The following is a 17,737-nucleotide window of genomic DNA, read 5'->3' as shown; positions in this document are numbered from 1 at the left end:
TCACACTTCTTGAAGTCTCTCAGCCCCACTCACCTCACAGAGTGTTTGTTGTGGGGGAGGAAGGGAAAGGAGAATGTTAGCCGCTTTGAGACTCCTTCAAGTAGTGATAAAGCAGGATATCAAATCCAAACTCCTCCTCCTCCTCTTCTTCTTCTTCTTCTTCTTCTTCTTCCCCACCCACCCCAAAAATCCTGGCTAGGCCGATGGACTGCTACATGTCTGGACATTACTGGGATTTCTAAGGTGGGAAAATTTCCACAAAGCGGTGCTTTGTCCTGGATCTTAGGCAAGTCAATTGAAAAATCACATATATATATAAGCTCATCAACTACGGGGGTTGTCTAAATAAAGCTCAACAACTTATGAGGTGTCCTGGTTTTTACTTTTTGAAATATGGCAACCCTATCATAACCCCCCGCCCCAATTCCTAACTCCAAACAGCTCCCCTCCCCAACAGTTTGTTGGATTTCAAATACACATTAGCCCTAATAATAATAATAATAATAATAATAATTTATTGTTTATACCCCACCCATCTGGCTGGTTTTCCCCAGCCACTCTGGGCGGCTTCCAACAAAACATTAAAATACAAGAATTCATCAGATATTAAAAGCTTCCCTAAACAGGGCTGTCTTCAGATGTCTTTCTAAAAGTTAGATAGTTGTTAATTTCTTTGACATCTGATGGGAGGGCGTTCCACAGGGTGGGTGCCACTAACAAGAAGGCCCTCTGTCTGGTTTCCTGTAACTTTGCTTCTCGCAGTGAGGGAATCGCCAGAAGGCCCTTGGAGCTGGACCTCAGTGTCTGGGCAGAACAACGGGGTTGGAGACGCTCCTCCAGGTATACAGGACCAAGGCCGTTTAAGGCTTTAAAGGTCAGCACCAACACTTTGGTGCTTTTAACATGTGGTCTGAATGCATAGATATTGGGAGTGCATGTACATATTCCTGCTCGCTCCACCCCAAACCAGGAAGGTCTGAAAGGGGCTTCTAAGAGTGGTTGAACTGGCTCCATTATAATATCAGAGTTGCCAATCAAGAGGAGGCTTCTAAGCACATTCAACCAATTGTGCTTAGAAGCCAACTTTTAAGCCAATATTTTAAAATCTTGATCCCGCCCCCCCCATTTACCGGTAACTACCATATTTAAACCGCGCTTCAAAGAAGTGCCCATCAATTTCATCATACTGACTGCATTCCCCCCTTCTTTAGTGATCAGTTTACCTTTGGGCTGCTTTAAAATACAGTGCCAGAGCACATTGTTTCTCATTTAGGGGAAAAATAGATTCACTGGCTTAATTTTAAGTCAGTTCCCCCCCCCCCTCAAAACATCACAGCTTGCAATGAAAGATTTTGCATTTTGCTCAAAATAACTTGGCTGCTCTCTTGATCAGATGACCACAAGTGAGCCAGCTGTTGCTCGGACCCTTGGCTACTCAAGTATATCAACCTGCTGTGAAACCTATTCAACTCTGTCCAAGTTAAACATTGCATGTGACAGTGGTGTCAAACTACTGGCAATGACAGGACCAAATATATTGTAGAATAGAGTCATAAGGTAAACGGAGACCCCAAATAAAAACACTACAGTATTTGTCTCAACCACCTTCTATAGATCTTTACTTCATCCATTATTAGCCCAAATAATTAGCATTAAAATATCTACAAGCTTTCTCCTCCAAATGCAATGTTGAATGCATTTTGCAAGCCTTGCCTATCGTGGCCTGTTTACAACATATCTGGACCACCATAATATAATAACTTGGTAGTTTGGTGGGTAGGCATTTTCTGAAAATCCAAACCATGCTAGATTTTTCACTAAAGAAGACATATTGCCTATGTTGCAGATCAGTAAAAAGGCAATGCAGTTCCCACAGTGTTGTGGGCAGTTGGAAAAAGGCTTCCCAGTATTCACCCATGTTAGGGCAAAACCAGAGGTAGGGGCTGTGCATCCTATTGCGCCGCCTGTCACATGAATATATCTGTTTCACTCTTTGGCTCACACATCCTCCCTTTCCTTTCCTGGCGCACTTCATGCTAAACTGGAAGCGGAAGCTTCCACTCTCCTCCTCATGGCTGGGAGCAGAGTGGGGAGGCTGTGAGCCCAAATCTCAGCTGGCTCATTTACGTAACACTAAACTATGGGTTCACATTACATCCTGGCATAAGAGGCAACCCAGATATTTCTGGTGATTTAACAACATAGGATAACCCTTTGTTCCTCTTGAAAGAAAAGCAGGATACAAATGGAATGATGAAGAATAACAAGGTTATGTTTTTTGCATGGCAAGTCAATGTAAAAGGGGGAAGCTCCACTTTAAAAAAATATTTGGAACGGCCCTTGGGGGAACAGGGAGGAGTGAGATTTTACAGAGGAAGAATTAGATTTTCTTTGTCCATGACTTGGCATAGCCTTACGCTCCACATTACTATTAATTCCTTCTCTCCTGGTCTGCTGCTCTTTCATTCCGCTTGCCTCTCTCTACCTCGCTGGCAAATTTGGCCAAAACTGTTGATACCTGTCACCACTGAGACTGGGGTACATTTTATTATTTTTTATTTGGAGCAGAAATCTAATTTCCTCCAGCTGTAAGTTATCTTGGCTTTCATGTATCTGGCATGGCAGAGTAAACCAGAATAGGAAAGCAAGAAATATTTCGCAGAATAAGGATCTGTTTGTAAAGACTGCACTGCTGGGTGGGGTGAGAAAACAAAGTGTGAAATTAAAAAGCACAAGGCAGACAAATAAAAGAGAATCAGTGTAGCAGGCAGGTAGCGATGGTGAGAAAATGTAGTCCATCTTAAAAACAAAATAAAACAAGATATTTTCCCAGCAGCACTGGGAAATGTCATAGGAAAGTGGGGGGAAAGTGTTCAAACGCTTCAGCTTTGGATATCAAATGCACATGAATAGGAACATTCAAGTGACATATGTTTAATGGAAAGTCTAACATATGGAACCTTTTTATGCTGCAGGAAGGGTTGACATGTTTTGTTGCATGCAGAATTCATTTGTATCATCCATGAACAGAAAATGGGGAGAGGTACATACATCGAATCCCCGTGACAGGGTGAACTCCCATTGCTCGTTCCCAGCTCCTGCCAACCTAGCAGTTCGAAAGCATGCAGTGCAGGTAGATAAATAGGTACTGCTTGGGCATGAAGGTAAACAGCGTTTCTGTGCACTGCTCTGGTTTACCAGAAGCGGCTTAGTCATGCTGGCCACATGACCCGGAAGCTGTCTGCGGACAAATGCTGGCTCCCTCAGCCAGGAAAGCGAGATGAGCGCTGCAACCCCAGAGTCGTCCACGACTGGACCTAGCAGTCAGGGGTCCCTTTACCTTTTTACATACATCTCATACCTGCGGATCTTGAGATGTTTCCAAACCATACCTCCCACCATTCTTTGCCACTGGTGATGCTGACTGGGTACAGATGAGAGCTCTCATTCTGTAACATCTGGTAGGGCACTGCACAGATCAGTTGTGCGGTCTTGTGGCTTTCTTCGTTGCAGCCAGTGCTATTTTTATTGGGGGGAAAAGGTGCTGGAACTCATCATGAACACCTCCCTTGTTCTCTTATAATGGCAATGGCACCCACCTCAGAGGTGCCAGAACTGAGTTCCGGCTGAAATAAAGCCCGGCTGCAGGCCTGCAGAACTCGTGGCTCATCAAGGCAAATGCAGCAAACCAGCCAAATACAGCAGCCTACAAGGCACTTGCTGAACCTCCTTTTTGCTTCTTATGTGTGGCTGCAAAAATAAGTGGTTGTTAAGCCCTTGGCAAGCCACCATATGTGGGCTGTGCTCAGCTTGGTGGGTCACAAGTCACACAGTCTTTGCTTACTGCGGTTCCTGACACATTTGAGTTGGTGGATTTTTCTTCTCTAAATTAATTGTTCAAGGAGTTAATCTGAACTATTCATTTAGGCATCTAATCAGATGGAAAAGCAAGGGAATTCGTATAAACCGCCCACCCATTAGTAATCTGTGCTATTCTGCTACCAGTTCCTCCACATCTACTGAAGTGATGTTCTAGTGGCTACTAGGCAGATGACTAGTTGTCATAGCAATATACTCCCTCCAGTATCAGTATGCCTCTTAATGCTGTTTTCTGGGGATCACAGCAGGGGTTTTCTGCGTTCATGCCCAGCTTGCAGACTTTCCGTAAGCAACTGTGGAAAACAGAATGCTTGTACCCCTGTGTGCAAGCAGACAATTAGGGATGCAAATAACAACATTAATAATAATACTGAGGAGTCGCCAGAGGCTTCTGCCTCAATACGTGTGTCCAAGGAAGAGCTTGCAATGTAATTCATTCTGTCTGTATTGCATTTCCCTGCCCTTGGGGGAATATGAGGCTATCTCACAAGATTGAGCGAAAGTACAGCGAAAGCCACATAATAAACTAGAAGCAACTAAAGGGCAATTGTGCATAAAAGGCAAAGCAACAGGCCCCCACCAGCAGCTGAAGACATCCCTCCCACCAGACTGGGATCTGGAACAGATTCAATATTCCACTCTGAACAGGGAGGGGAGGAGTATGAGGAGACTATGTGCACCTCTCTTCTTCTTCTTCTTCAGCTGCATTCATTTACTGGCTTCACAAGAGGCTCAAATCATTTTGATTAGAAACTTTCTAATATATTATTATTTCGATTACTATTATATTGTTACAAAAGTCAGGTGCCTGCCCCTTTCTCTGCCAAGCAGTGGCAAGAGCCCATGGGGTCCCAGGCACGCACAAAGGGCGTGGTGCTGTGGCTTTAAGAAATATGGTTTATTCACCTATTTACACCTTCGGTCTACGTGGAGGGAGTCCAGATGTTACAGCATAGTCCTTTCACAAGGTGCTGGTACCACAGCAGCACAGGCAACCTTCAGTCTCCCTGTTCAAGATGGATCTCAGTCTTTCTTCCCAACAACCCTTTGTTTAAAAACACACCCTATTACATTGGCAGCCCTTCAAACCCCTGTCTCTGTTCACACTTCAGGGCAAGGTGGAAGGAGCTCTCTGGTATTGTTAATGACCCTTTACTGTTCTCTTGATAGCCGTAGTTCCTGCCAGGTTGGTTTGTATAAGCCAGCACAGGAATTCCCAGCTCTGTAGTTTGTGTTTTAATCCATATCCCAATGAATCAAAATCCTAGCATTTATCCATTCCTAGTGTTTAGGGGGATCCCCCCCAAGATCTACAACAATATTATATTATACCCCTTTTTATCCTGAAAGGGACTTTTTATCCTGACAGGGACTCAATGTCTGTATTGTTAACCAAAGTGCATACTTCTGCTTGTGTATTCAATTTTGTTTAATAAATAAATATATCAAAACTATTGTGTATTTGATTATATATATTCACTTAAATATATTGTGTATAAGTATATTAAATAATATTAACTACCGTATTTTTCCATCTATAAGACGCCCCCCATGTATAAGAATGCCCCCTATTTTGGGCGTCTCCGATTTAAGAAAATGGGAGGAGATGTATCCGTGTATAAGATGCCCCCCAATTCTTGACATTATTTTTTAGGGGGGAAAACCTAGTTTCATACATGGAAAAATACGGTATATTGTGAACGCTTTATGATGTGGAAATTTAATTCATTGTGTGGTCTGTGGGTACTCTTGCAGCTTACTTGGTCTGAGATGCTGGACTGCCCTGTCCTAGATATTCAGACAAATTAGTACAGGACAATGTTAAGAATATAAGAAGAGCCTATGGGATCAGGCCAGTAGATTATCTAGTCCAGCATCCTGTTCTCACAGTGACCAAACAGTTGCCTGTGCGATGATCATAAAGCCACTTCCAGGCCTGCCCCAGGAGGTGGGGTTGCGGGCATCACGCCCTTCCCCACGTGAGCGGGGGCTGGTCTCAGCCCCCGCGAGAGCAGGGGAATCCCATCCGGCCACGCCTCCCGGCCAGCCAATCAGCTGGCTGGAGGGGGCGTGGCTTGCCCTATTTAGGGCCGGAGCGGAGGGGGCTCGCCCTCTCTTCTCCGGCTAGCCCCACGTTTCCCAGCTGATCCTGTCGTCGTTGGAGCCTTTTTTCTTTTGCCACGTGGAGCTTCAGCGCAGCAGGCACTGATCTTTCCGGGCGAAGCTGCAGCTGCTGTTCGCATTTCGAGCTGAAATCACTAAAGGAAATTTAATTCCTTCTGGAGTCCAAGCTCCACTTCAACTGCAAGCTTTCTGGGGCTGAAATCACTCGCAGAGCAGCTTCAGTTGCAAGCTTTCCCGGGCTGAAATCACTCGCAGCGCAGGGGTGGGCTTTATTCTCATAGGTCCTTTCGTCTGAAAGAGGCTGCTTGGCATAGTTCAGCGCAGCTTTTCTCCACATCGGCTTAAGAGAGGTAAAGGCAACGGTAGCAGCTGACGTGTCCTTGTCTAGGAGGTATTGTGCACCAGCTGCTCTGCGCCAGGGAACACACGTGAGTTGGAAAATCTGGGAGAGTCCAGGGGGATCCTTTAGCAGCACGCCGGCTGTGTGTTACTTGCCGCTGAAGCTAGTGAGAAGAGGCGGCGGGGTTGCTTAGTAACGATCTCTTCCTAATAGCCCTTTAAGGGGCCACGTGACCAGGGGGGCGGCCGCCATTTTAATAGGGGCAATTTTTCTGGGAATATTCCTTTAAATCAGTACAGGTCTTCGTTTTGAAGCATTGAAAAGGGGAGTGAGGTGTGTGCCTGTCGGCCTGTGACTGGTGTGTATGGTGTAGTATGATTTGATTTGCCGATTTGATTTTATTTAGCGCGCCCGGGTTGAGGTTTATTGTTTCAAACACAGGGGCAGGACGCTGGCAGCCAGGGACAGGAAGTTGATAGCTGTGTTGCTTGGTAACCAGGAAGTTGCGGCCGCCATTTTGAGCTAACCACGTGGTTTGGCCCGGCGGCCATTTTAGGTGAGGCACTCTGTGGTGGGAATTGGATACTCAGTGCTCAGTGTGAGTGCTTCTGCTGTTTATTGCTCTAAGGCTAAGCACAGGAGGCTGATTTTCATAACTTCTAGGCTTATCTCCATGATCTTATCTCCCTGTTGTATTTAAATAAATTCTAATTTGGTGCGGAAGTAAATTTAAAGGGAGATTTAAGGAGCAGTTTAGATCTGCAAGGTACTGCATAAGGCAACTCAGCCTGCACTGCTTTCCTGCTTCATTACTTTATATTACTTTGTTGATATTATTTTACTTTGTTATATTTTACTTTGTTTTATTTTGATTGATCTTACTTTGATTTATTTTACTTTGCTAATAATTCTTTACTGCTTTACTGCTGGACAAGTGATCTTACCTCTCTGTTGCATTTAAAAACTCTAATTGGGTTTGGAGGCAATCTTGAAGGGTGATTTATGGAGTAATTTAAATTTGCAAGGTGCTGCATAAGGCAATTCAGCTAGTACTGCTTTACTGCTTTATTACTTTATATTACTTTGTTGATATTCTTTACCTCGCTTTATTTTACTTTGTTGCTGCTGCATTTAAAAATTTTAATTTGGTTCGGAGGTAATTTAAAGAGTGAATTAAGGAGCGATAGAAATTGCAGCCTAATTTAATTCATTTGGCTGGAACATTAAATTCATTTGGTTGACTAAGTGAAAGGGCAAATCAATTACCGCCGGATTCTGATTGTATATCAATTTAATTTAATTGGTGATTAGATTTATTTGGTTGATTTAAGTCTTTTGGTTATTTAGTTTACCTCATTGCTTTGGGTGTTGTTTAGAGTCAGTATATATTATTTCATGCCAAGTTAATTACTTAATTCCGTCTCAATTAATTGGAATTTGGTTCATTTGGCCAACTTTTTCAATTGGTGCTTGCTTTAAATTTATTTCGTCGATCAGGAGCAAGGGCAGCTACTGCCCCCTGCCTACAGCACCCACCCCTTCTATCTAAAAACAGTTGTACGCATTCGATATATATATATATATATAGTAATAATATTAATAATAATAATATTTAAAATAAAACAAAACAAAATAAAATAAATAAAATAAATTAAAAATTAAAAAGCAAATAAATAAATAAATAAATAAAACTTGACGTATATCAATAACAACTATAATTTTGAACGCATAGCTATTCTTTTACTGGATTGCGCTGCTCACTGTCTGCCTCTGTTTCCTTCTGAAACTACACACATTAGTTGTGCGACGTGGTTGGTGTGTCATTGATCAGGGTAAGCAAGAGTCTTAATTCGCATTATGTCTGGTCAAGGAAACCAAGTAAACTCCACTGCATCTGGGGGGCCTCAGGGGAATCAGGAGGAGCCCCAACCCTTTGTCATCCCAAGTAACCCTCAAGCCTTGGCAGACTTTTTCACAGCGTTTCAGGACTTCTATAGGCATAGATCTTCAGGACAAGGGGCAGCAACACCGGCAGCGCAAGCGACAGCGGCTCCAGTGCTGGCGCCAGGGGCACCATCGGCAGCAGCACCGTTGGTGGCGGTATCTGTACCGGAGGCACCAAGAGCGTTCACACAGGATTTCATTCCGGATACACAACTCAACGAGGTGCATCTTCCCGGCACTTCTGCAGCCACGGTGGCAGCGCTGAAAGCAGCCAAGGAGACAACACCCCGGCCCAAAAGGAATACCCGGGCACAGTCGGCCGTCCCGGGCAAGGCAAAAGGGGCCCCGAGGGGAGGCAGAAAGGGTAAGGCTTGCGTTCATTGTCCTGGGGCTACTAATCTGCAAAAGGATCCAGGTGTTCCGAGTCTCTTTCAGAACCCGCCACTACAGACGGCACCAGCCGAGGGTGCCTCAAGTTCTTCTTCCGACGAGGAAGCCCTGGGGACGCAAGCAGCGCAGGCGATCACCGTTCCGGATCAAGCCATACCCGAGAGCCACTCTGGGAAGAGGAAAGAGAAGAGGAAGCACACCTCAAAGAAGAAGAAGAAGTGCAGGCATTCAGATTCAGAGGATGATTCAGGTACCTCTTCTTCTTCCGATTCAGATAGCGATGCTCCTAGGGAGGAGTATTGGGGCCACGGGGAGGACTGTGTGGGGCTTCCTTTATGGGTGCATGAGAGAAGGGCCAATTCCTACAGAAAATCCTTTAACGGGACCCTTGAATGGAAGGATGGCGCATTGGTTCAGGATGTTAAAACGTCCACTAATCTGTCTACGGATTTCATCGTAGGCTCTCATTTATCTCCAAGAAAGAGGAATAAAATCCTCAATGGGGACTTTATAGATATATTCAGACTGATACCTCCAGCAAAGCTTATGGGTAAAGGAGAGAAGAAGCGCAAGTATGGTAATCGCAGGTACAGGACACCTAGACCCGAACGTACTTTTGACAACTGGCTGGATGGGTTCCAGGTGTTCATGGGCGTCGTCAGCGCGGCTTATCCAAAGCGGGCGATGCACTTGATTGCGTACCTGGCTCATGTCAGGAGGGCACGGGATTTAGCGGGAGATATTGCTGCCCTAAATTATGATGAAGATTTCCGCAGAAATGCATCACAGTTGTCGTCCACGCGCTGGGATCTGAGGGACCAAAATTACTGGTCAGAGCACGTGGGTCCCTTCGTGGAGAAGAAGCCCCAGGAGTCGTCAAGATCTTGGAAGACCACTGCTAAGCAGAGGCAACTGTGCTGGGAGTACAACAAGGGGGTTTGTGCACGGGCTGTCTGTAAGTACAGCCACGAGTGCGAAAAATGCCTTGGTAACCACCCAGCCACTGCCTGCATTAAAGGGAGGCAGCCCTTTCGGGGTGGGAGAGGCGCCTATAACCAGGGACCGAGAGGTGGCCACGGAGCGCCATTTGGACCCCAGGGTGGCAGACAGTAATTCCAGTCTGGGCTTAGCCTGGTCCCCCATCAAGTTGACCCCGCTAAAAAACCTTTTAGACCTTTACCCTAACAGGACGGCAGCACAATACTTATGGGAGGGCTTTAGTACTGGTTTCAGGATCCCAGTAGCCTTTCCCCCCAATTCAGGTGATCCTCCAAACCAAAAATCGGTGAGGGAGATGCCCGAGGTCGCCCAAAAGAAAATTAGTAAGGAAATTAAAGCAGGAAGGGTAGCCGGCCCCTTCCTAGTCCCTCCAATTGAAGGCCTCCATATATCCCCGTTAGGCATAGTCCCCAAAAAAGCGCCCGGTGAGTATCGCATGATCCACAACCTTTCCTACCCAAAGGGGGGGTCCGTCAACGATGCGATACCACAGGAACTCTGCACAGTTAGATATGCCACGTTTGACCAAGCGGTACAGCTCATACGCAAGTTCGGCAAGGGGGCGCTGCTGGCAAAATGTGACATTGAGTCGGCCTTTAGACTCCTGCCAGTTCATCCGGAAGATTTCCGGTGGCTTGGCTTCAAATTTGAGGGGGCGTATTTTGTAGACAAGGCAATGCCCATGGGCTGCTCTGTGGCCTGCGCAGCCTTTGAGGCATTCAGCACCTTCCTAGACTGGGCGCTTCGCTTTAGAACCGGCGCCGAGGGCGTGTCGCACTACCTGGACGACTTTATCCTCGTGGCCAATAGCAGGCTTAAGTGCTCAGAGCTCCTTGAAGCCTTTATATCATTAGCAGGGGAACTGGGGGTTCCTCTAGCCGCCGACAAAACTGAGGGTCCGGCTACGACAATGGTTTACTTAGGTATTGAGCTGGACACTGTCGCTCAGACCTCAAAACTTCCCAGGGAAAAACTCATCGCGCTTGGTGACCTGATTCGGCAGCTGCTCCCCCTAAGAAAAGTTACACTCAGGCAAATCCAGTCACTGTTAGGTCACTTAAATTTTGCTTGCCGCGTGGTTTCCCCTGGCCGCCCATTCTGCGGCCGCCTCGCGAAGTTGTCGGCAGGGCTGCGTTCCCCTCACCATAGGGTGCGGCTATCCAAGGAAGTGAAGTCCGACCTGGAAGTCTGGTTGAAGTTCTTGCAGAACTACAACGGCATTTCCCTGTGGCAGGACAACTTGTCGCTGCTGGTTGACTTCCAGGTCCATTCGGATGCTTCGGGCTCTCTGGGGTTTGGCGTTTACTTTAGGGGCCAATGGTGTGCTCAGCGCTGGCCCGCCGACTGGCAAGGGGGCCCCATTACCAGAGACTTAACCTTCCTGGAATTCTTTCCGATAGTAGTGGCAGTGCACCTGTGGCCGGAAACCTTTAGTAACCATAGGGTGTGCTTCCACACCGACAATCAGGCCGTGGTGGCAGTACTTTCCAGGCAGGTCGCACGGTCACCAAGGGTAGGCGTCCTCCTGCGTTCCTTCGTTCTCCGGTGTTTAGAGCTCAACATCCACTTCTCTGCAAAATTTGTGCCTGGTGTAAATAATGACATCGCGGACGCCCTATCTCGCTTTCAGATGGACCGCTTCCGCTCGTTGGCACCGGATGCAGAGCTTCTGCCGCAGCCATTCCCGGAACATCTTTGGAGTCTCGGGGACCAGAGGCATGGGGACCAGAGGCCTGGGAGCCAGAAGTGATTCAGGGAGTAATGGCCTCATTGGCACCTTCCACTTTGAGATCGTATAAGAAGGCTTGGTCAGATTTTTTAAAATTCCGCGACAAAACCCGAGCCATCAAGAGCAATGCCCCTCCCGTCAAGCCAGAGGTGCTATCTTACCTAGTTTACCTAAGACGCTTGGGCCGCGCCCCTAGAACCCTCAACCTTCAAGCCGCAGCAATTTCATTCTTTTGCAAGGCGGTATTTTCCACAGATCCTTGTGACGATTTTGTTATACGAAGGACGTTAGAGGGTTGGCGCAGGCTACAGCCCCCAAACTGCGATATGAGAAGGCCGATATCATTTGACATCCTTTCCCAAATCCATAAAAAATTGCGTGCAGTATGCTGGTCAAAGTACGAGGCGCGCCTATTTTCAGCGGCGTACTCCATTGCCTTTTTTGGAGCTCTGCGCGTGGGTGAGGTAGTTTATGAAGCGGGTCGGCACGGTTTCTCCCGGGGCTTGCTTTTAAGCGATGTTACCCTGTCACGGGAGGACCTGGTAATACGGATACGCAGCTCCAAAACAGACCAGTACGGGAGGGGGGCTCTGGTTCAGCTGATGGCCACCGGCATGCCTGGCCCATGTCCAGTTAAAGACACGAGGCGCTTCTTATCCCTGAGGGTCAGCTCGGCAGGGCCTCTATTGATCCACGCAGATGGTTTACCTTTGACGCGTCACCAGTTCACTCGGGTCATGCGCTTAGCGCTAGCAGCATGCGGCATCCCCGCAGCAGATTTTGCAGCACACTCTTTCAGGATTGGAGCAGCCACCACGGCAATGCACCTGGGTCTTACAGCAGAAAGGATTAGGGACTTAGGTCGCTGGAAGTCTGATGCGTACAAACGTTATTTGAGAAAGAATTTGTGATGGTGATTGACCATGGCCTTTTCTCTCAATTTCCTACAGGTGACATGGGGGTGCGCGTCTGGATTATCGGGCACAGTATTGTGCATTGGGCCAGGGTCCGTGCCATTAATTCCGGTCTCGGGCCACGCTTGGGCTTTCCACCTGACATCACCATTTCCTGGGTCTCCCGGAGGGGAATGCGCTGGGCCGAGATGCTGCCAGCATTTAAGGCCAGAGCAGCAGTGGAGGGCCCCCCAGACGCTTTGCTGATACAATTAGGGGAAAACGACCTAGCCTACAGGAAGGCAGTTGATTTGCAGTGGCACATTTTTAGCGACTTCGAGGAGCTGAAGGCAGCTTACCCGAATGTCACAATTATTTGGGCCTCGCTGATGGAGAGGCGGGTTTGGAGAGATTGCAGGTGCCCGATAGCTATGAATAGGGCTAGGAAAGCCTTGGATCGGGCGGTGGTGCGTAGAGTGGCAGCCCTGGGGGGGTTGGTCATCGGCCACCCGGGCATTCGTTTCAACCTTGAGGCCCTCTACCGGTATGATGGCGTGCATCTTTCGGATGCTGGTAACGATGTTTGGCTGATGGATATTGCTAAGGGGATAAGGGAGTGGATTCAGGCATGAGAGTATTGGCGGCGAGCGACTGCTCGGTGGCGGTAGGCATTGGTAAGAAGGGGTTAAGAGGATGTGTTAGGGGGGAGGAACGCCATCACCTCCCCCCAGTGAACGAAGGGTGGTCCGTTAAAGGACTCCGGGGGGCGTGGCCCTGTCCGAAGCCTATGGAGGTGTGGGCCAAAGGCACGCCCCAGAGCGGTGACCCGGGGGAGCTCCTAGTCGACGTGCCTCGGCGGGAGACTCCCCCGATCAGTGTTAACCCTTCACCGTGCCTCCAGCAAATGGGCTGGAGCCGGATAGTCGTTAGGACCAATGCCTAAGCCAATGCCTCTCATTCCTGAATTCAATAAAGTTGTGGCCTAATTCGCCCAATTAACCTTAATTATGGTGTCTCGTGTGTTTATTTATTCTTGGTGGGGGGCGGGAACTCGCCACGCAAAGCCACTTCCAGGCCTGCCCCAGGAGGTGGGGTTGCGGGCATCACGCCCTTCCCCACGTGAGCGGGGGCTGGTCTCAGCCCCCGCGAGAGCAGGGGAATCCCATCCGGCCACGCCTCCCGGCCAGCCAATCAGCTGGCTGGAGGGGGCGTGGCTTGCCCTATTTAGGGCCGGAGCGGAGGGGGCTCGCCCTCTCTTCTCCGGCTAGCCCCACGTTTCCCCACCCTCCCTCCCTTTAGTTGGGCTTTAGGTAGGTCTGACTTTGCTATGGGCTTCGGCCTGTCGCCGCAAGGGGCATGGTAGGAATTTTTCCCAATTGGCAATTTCCAGCCTTTTGGTTTTTCGCCTACCTCGTAGCAACTCGTCACAACTCTTCGGCATTGGCGGTAGGCATTGGTAAGAAGGGGTTAAGAGGATGTGTTAGGGGGGAGGAACGCCATCACCTCCCCCCAGTGAACGAAGGGTGGTCCGTTAAAGGACTCCGGGGGGCGTGGCCCTGTCCGAAGCCTATGGAGGTGTGGGCCAAAGGCACGCCCCAGAGCGGTGACCCGGGGGAGCTCCTAGTCGACGTGCCTCGGCGGGAGACTCCCCCGATCAGTGTTAACCCTTCACCGTGCCTCCAGCAAATGGGCTGGAGCCGGATAGTCGTTAGGACCAATGCCTAAGCCAATGCCTCTCATTCCTGAATTCAATAAAGTTGTGGCCTAATTCGCCCAATTAACCTTAATTATGGTGTCTCGTGTGTTTATTTATTCTTGGTGGGGGGCGGGAACTCGCCACGCAAGCAGGATCTCAGCGCAGCAGCAGCAGCTCTCTCCCCTCTTGTTGACCCTGGAAACTGGTATTCAGAAGCATACTGTGCTTCCAAAGTGGAGGTAGAACGTAGCTATCAGGGTTAGTAACCAAATTTCTAGCCATTGCAGTAGCTCAATCCCTCATTCCATCTGGGAGCAATTGTTTTCAACTCATCTGTCTTCTCTTTCCGTATTAGGTTTTGTGCCCTTTTTCCTAGCTGTTTAATTTTATGACGTCCTTAAATCTGCTCTGTTTCTCATGGCAGACTCTAATTGCAAATACATTTAAAATATACTAATTATTGCACATCGCTTTTGTCCTGTCAAGATTCTTGGATGTGGTTCCTAATCTTGCAGATTTGATCAGCCAATCTTTGTAATGCAGGTGAATCTGACATCAAAATGAAATAGCTGAACTGTGCTGATTCCTGGCTCCCCCTTCCTCTGCTTAATTCCTTTTTTGAAAGAAAAGAATGCAATAGTTAAAAATAATTACATAACTGTCATTAACAGTGCACTGCCATTATCACTTAACAGTAATTGTCATTATCAGTTAATTCACTGAAGAAAATAGAGCACTTCTCCCTATGGTAACAGGAGTGAAATCTATTGTTTAACTTAGCATCTTCTTGCTAATGCCGAGGTTAAGGCAATTTCCTGGTGTAAGGCTGCTGATTTAATGTGTAAGCAAATAACAATGTAAAAGGACCTTTTATGCGTATGCCAGATTTTATGACAAAACTGTTATAAATAGATTAGCAACTGCATTTTGTCTCTGGTTTGTTCAGTACACAACTGCCTGAAATTCTAGATTGTTTATAAATCTCGAGTGTTTATAAGTCTTGAAGGTCTCCAAAATTTCTCCATGCAGCAGCAAATAAATCCTTGAAAAAAGTCACGTCTGGACAAACCATGGCAATTTCTCAGCATGACTCTGGTCAAAGAATGAAGGCCTTTGGAGAAGAGCAGCTCCCCTATGAGGAGAGGTCGCAGCACCTGGGACTTCAGTTTAGAGAAAAGACCAAGTAAAAGATGTCATGCAGAAATAGAGAAAAGCTTTCCCCCCTCTCTTATTGTTATGTATGCATGCACTTCAGACCTCCTGGAGCTCAGCAGCTTCATTTGCATAACAAAAGACAGAGGATTCTAAAACCCTCCAATGACATTGTTAGTAGCTGGCAAGCCACCAATCCCTGCTGTGATAGGGCCAGTGTTGTGATTCGTTAATTGCAGGCGACCTATCACAGGCAACCTGTGTGTTTTGTCTGGGCCGGCTTAAGGTAAATATACTGGGCCAAGTGCCCCTGTTTGTCAGTCTTGTTCTTCTTGTTCTGCTGTTCCAGCAAATACCGTATTTTTCGCTCCATAGGGCGCACCGGACCATAGGGCGCACCTAGTTTTGGGAAGAGGAAAACAAGAAAAAATTATTCTGAATCCCAGAAGCCAGAACAGCAAGAGGGATCTGGCTTCTGGGATACTGTGTGGCTGTTCTGGCTTCTGGGACAACCGCGCCAAGCCTCTTCAGGGCAGCGGGATGAAGGCTCCCCCTGCCTGAAGAGGCTGCGCAGGGCTAAGGCAGAAGCCAGGACAGGCGCGTCACTGAAGGGGCGCTGCCCCTTCAGCGAAGCTGGAGAAGGAACAGAAGGAGACCCTTCTGTTCCTCCTCCGGCTTCCAGGTCAGGTGCGTCGCCGCGAAGCCAAGGAGCCTGCATTCGCTCCATAGGACACACACACATTTCCCCTTCATTTTTGGAGGGGAAAAAGTGCGTCCTATAGAGCGAAAAATACGGTATATTACTAGATGACTCTTGGTTTCCCAACTCTACAGTTCTCTGATTTTACGACCTTTATTAGAACTCGGATGCAAGGAAGAGAGTTTGGAGAAAGTTTTAGATTTAGGAATATTGGAACCTGCCTCGTACAGTGTCAGGTTCATTGGTCCATTTGACTCAATATTGTCTACCCAGACTGGCAGCAGCTCTCTGGGGTTTAGAGCAGAGCAGCATTCCTACCTCTACCTGGAGATGCTGGTGTGTGTGTGTGTGTGTGTTGAACCTGGGACCTCTGCATGCCAAGCAGTCCCTCTACTCCGAGCCTACAGCCCTTAGGCCCTTCGTGTACTCTCCGTTGTCCTTCTGCTTGTCCCTCTGTGGTCGCAGCTCCTTGTGTGTGATGCTCTGTTGCCTCTCCTCCTTTCTTTAGGCCATTATAACCGGAGACCTGGACATCCTCAAGGACTGGTGTTACGAGGCGGTGAGTGTTTGCCCCGGGAGATGGCGTGGTTGGTCCTGGCGGGGTTCATGGGTGGTGGCCATCTTTCCATCCTGACATTCAGGAGTGTCCCAAAAAACATTGCGAGGACATGAGAGCTCACACCTTGCTCGCACGCTTCCCAAAGGCTCCTGGCTAGCCTCTACAAGAAGGTACCGTATTTTTCGCTCTATAAGACGTATCAGACCACAAGACGCACCTAGTTTTTGGAGGAGGAAAACAAGAAAAAAAATATTCTGAATCCCAGAAGCCAGAACAGCAAGAAGGATCGCTGCGCAGCCTGCATTCGCTCCATAAGACGCACACACATTTCCCATTACTTTTTAGGAGGGGAAAAGTGAGTCTTATAGAGCAAAAAATACGGTACTTTTTAAGCTGAATCTCAGACTTGGGTTCATGCCTACACCCACCTACACATCACTTATAACACTAGAACTTGTGGACAACCAATGAAGCTGCATGTTGGACGATTCAGATAAAAGTAAGTACTGCTTCACGCAGCGCATAGTTAAACCGTGGAACTTGCTCTCACAAAAGGTAGTGATGGCCACTAGCCTAGAGGGCTTGAAATATCCATGCCTACTAGCCATGATAGGGACGCGGGTGGCGCTGTGGTCTAAACCACAGAGCCTAGGGCTTGCCGATCAGAAGGTTGGCGGTTCGAATCCCCGTGACGGGGTGAGCTCCTGTTGCTCATTCCCAGCTCCTGCCAAACTAGCAGTTTGAAAGCACATCAAAGTGTAAGTAGATAAATAGGTACCACTCCGGCGGGAAGGTAAATGGTGTTTCCGTGCGCTGCTTTGGTTCGCCAGAAGTGGCTTAGTCATGCTGGCCACATGACCTGGAAGCTGTACGCCGGCTCCCTCGGCCAATAAAACGAGATGAGCGCCGCAACCCCAGAGTCGGTCACGACTGGACCTAATGGTCAGGGGTCTCTTTACCTTTCACTAGCCATGCTGGCTGTGCTCTGCCTCCACAGTTGGGAGCAGGAATGCTTCTGAATACCAGTTGCTAGAAACCACAGGATGAGAGAGAGCTGTTGCGCTCAAGTCCTGTTTGTGGGTTTCCCACAGGTATCTGGTTGTCCAAAAGGATGCTGGACTTGATGGGCCACTGGCCCAATCCAGCAGGCTGTTATGTATGTTTTTGCAGAAATTTGGGAAGTTGTATATTGGCATTAAGCCAATAGGCTTCCTTTGAAAGTAGGAATTCTTTTGGCTTGGTCACACGCTGCCTGCCCCTCAATTCACCTCAGTCGCCCCCCTGGCTACAAACATGCACATTCTTAAGAACCTGTATATAAACTGTACCACA

General features: G+C 48.0%; 1 protein-coding gene and 1 long non-coding RNA gene across 2 annotated transcripts in view; both read left to right on the top strand.

The window, feature by feature from the left end:
- Positions 1–17,737, top strand: part of LOC308469259 — a 212,928-nt gene that overhangs the window by 181,578 nt on the left and 13,613 nt on the right. The gene's annotated exons all lie outside the window — the stretch shown is intronic.
- On the top strand, positions 8,201–14,085 carry LOC308469041 (uncharacterized protein; the record flags this gene model as incomplete). The annotated part of the gene is made up of 2 exons (XM_080991393.1): positions 8,201–11,434; positions 12,356–14,085. The coding sequence occupies one exon, from the start codon at positions 8,201–8,203 to the stop codon at positions 9,788–9,790; it is 1,590 nt and encodes a 529-aa protein (XP_080847519.1). The 3' UTR covers positions 9,791–11,434; positions 12,356–14,085.

Source organism: Podarcis pityusensis, assembly GCF_964106645.2.
Source record: "Podarcis pityusensis genome assembly, chromosome: 2".
Taxonomy (NCBI): Eukaryota; Metazoa; Chordata; class Lepidosauria; order Squamata; family Lacertidae; genus Podarcis; species Podarcis pityusensis.
The sequence above is the reverse complement of the archived record's forward strand: the minus strand, read 5'-3'. Positions and strand labels throughout refer to the sequence as shown.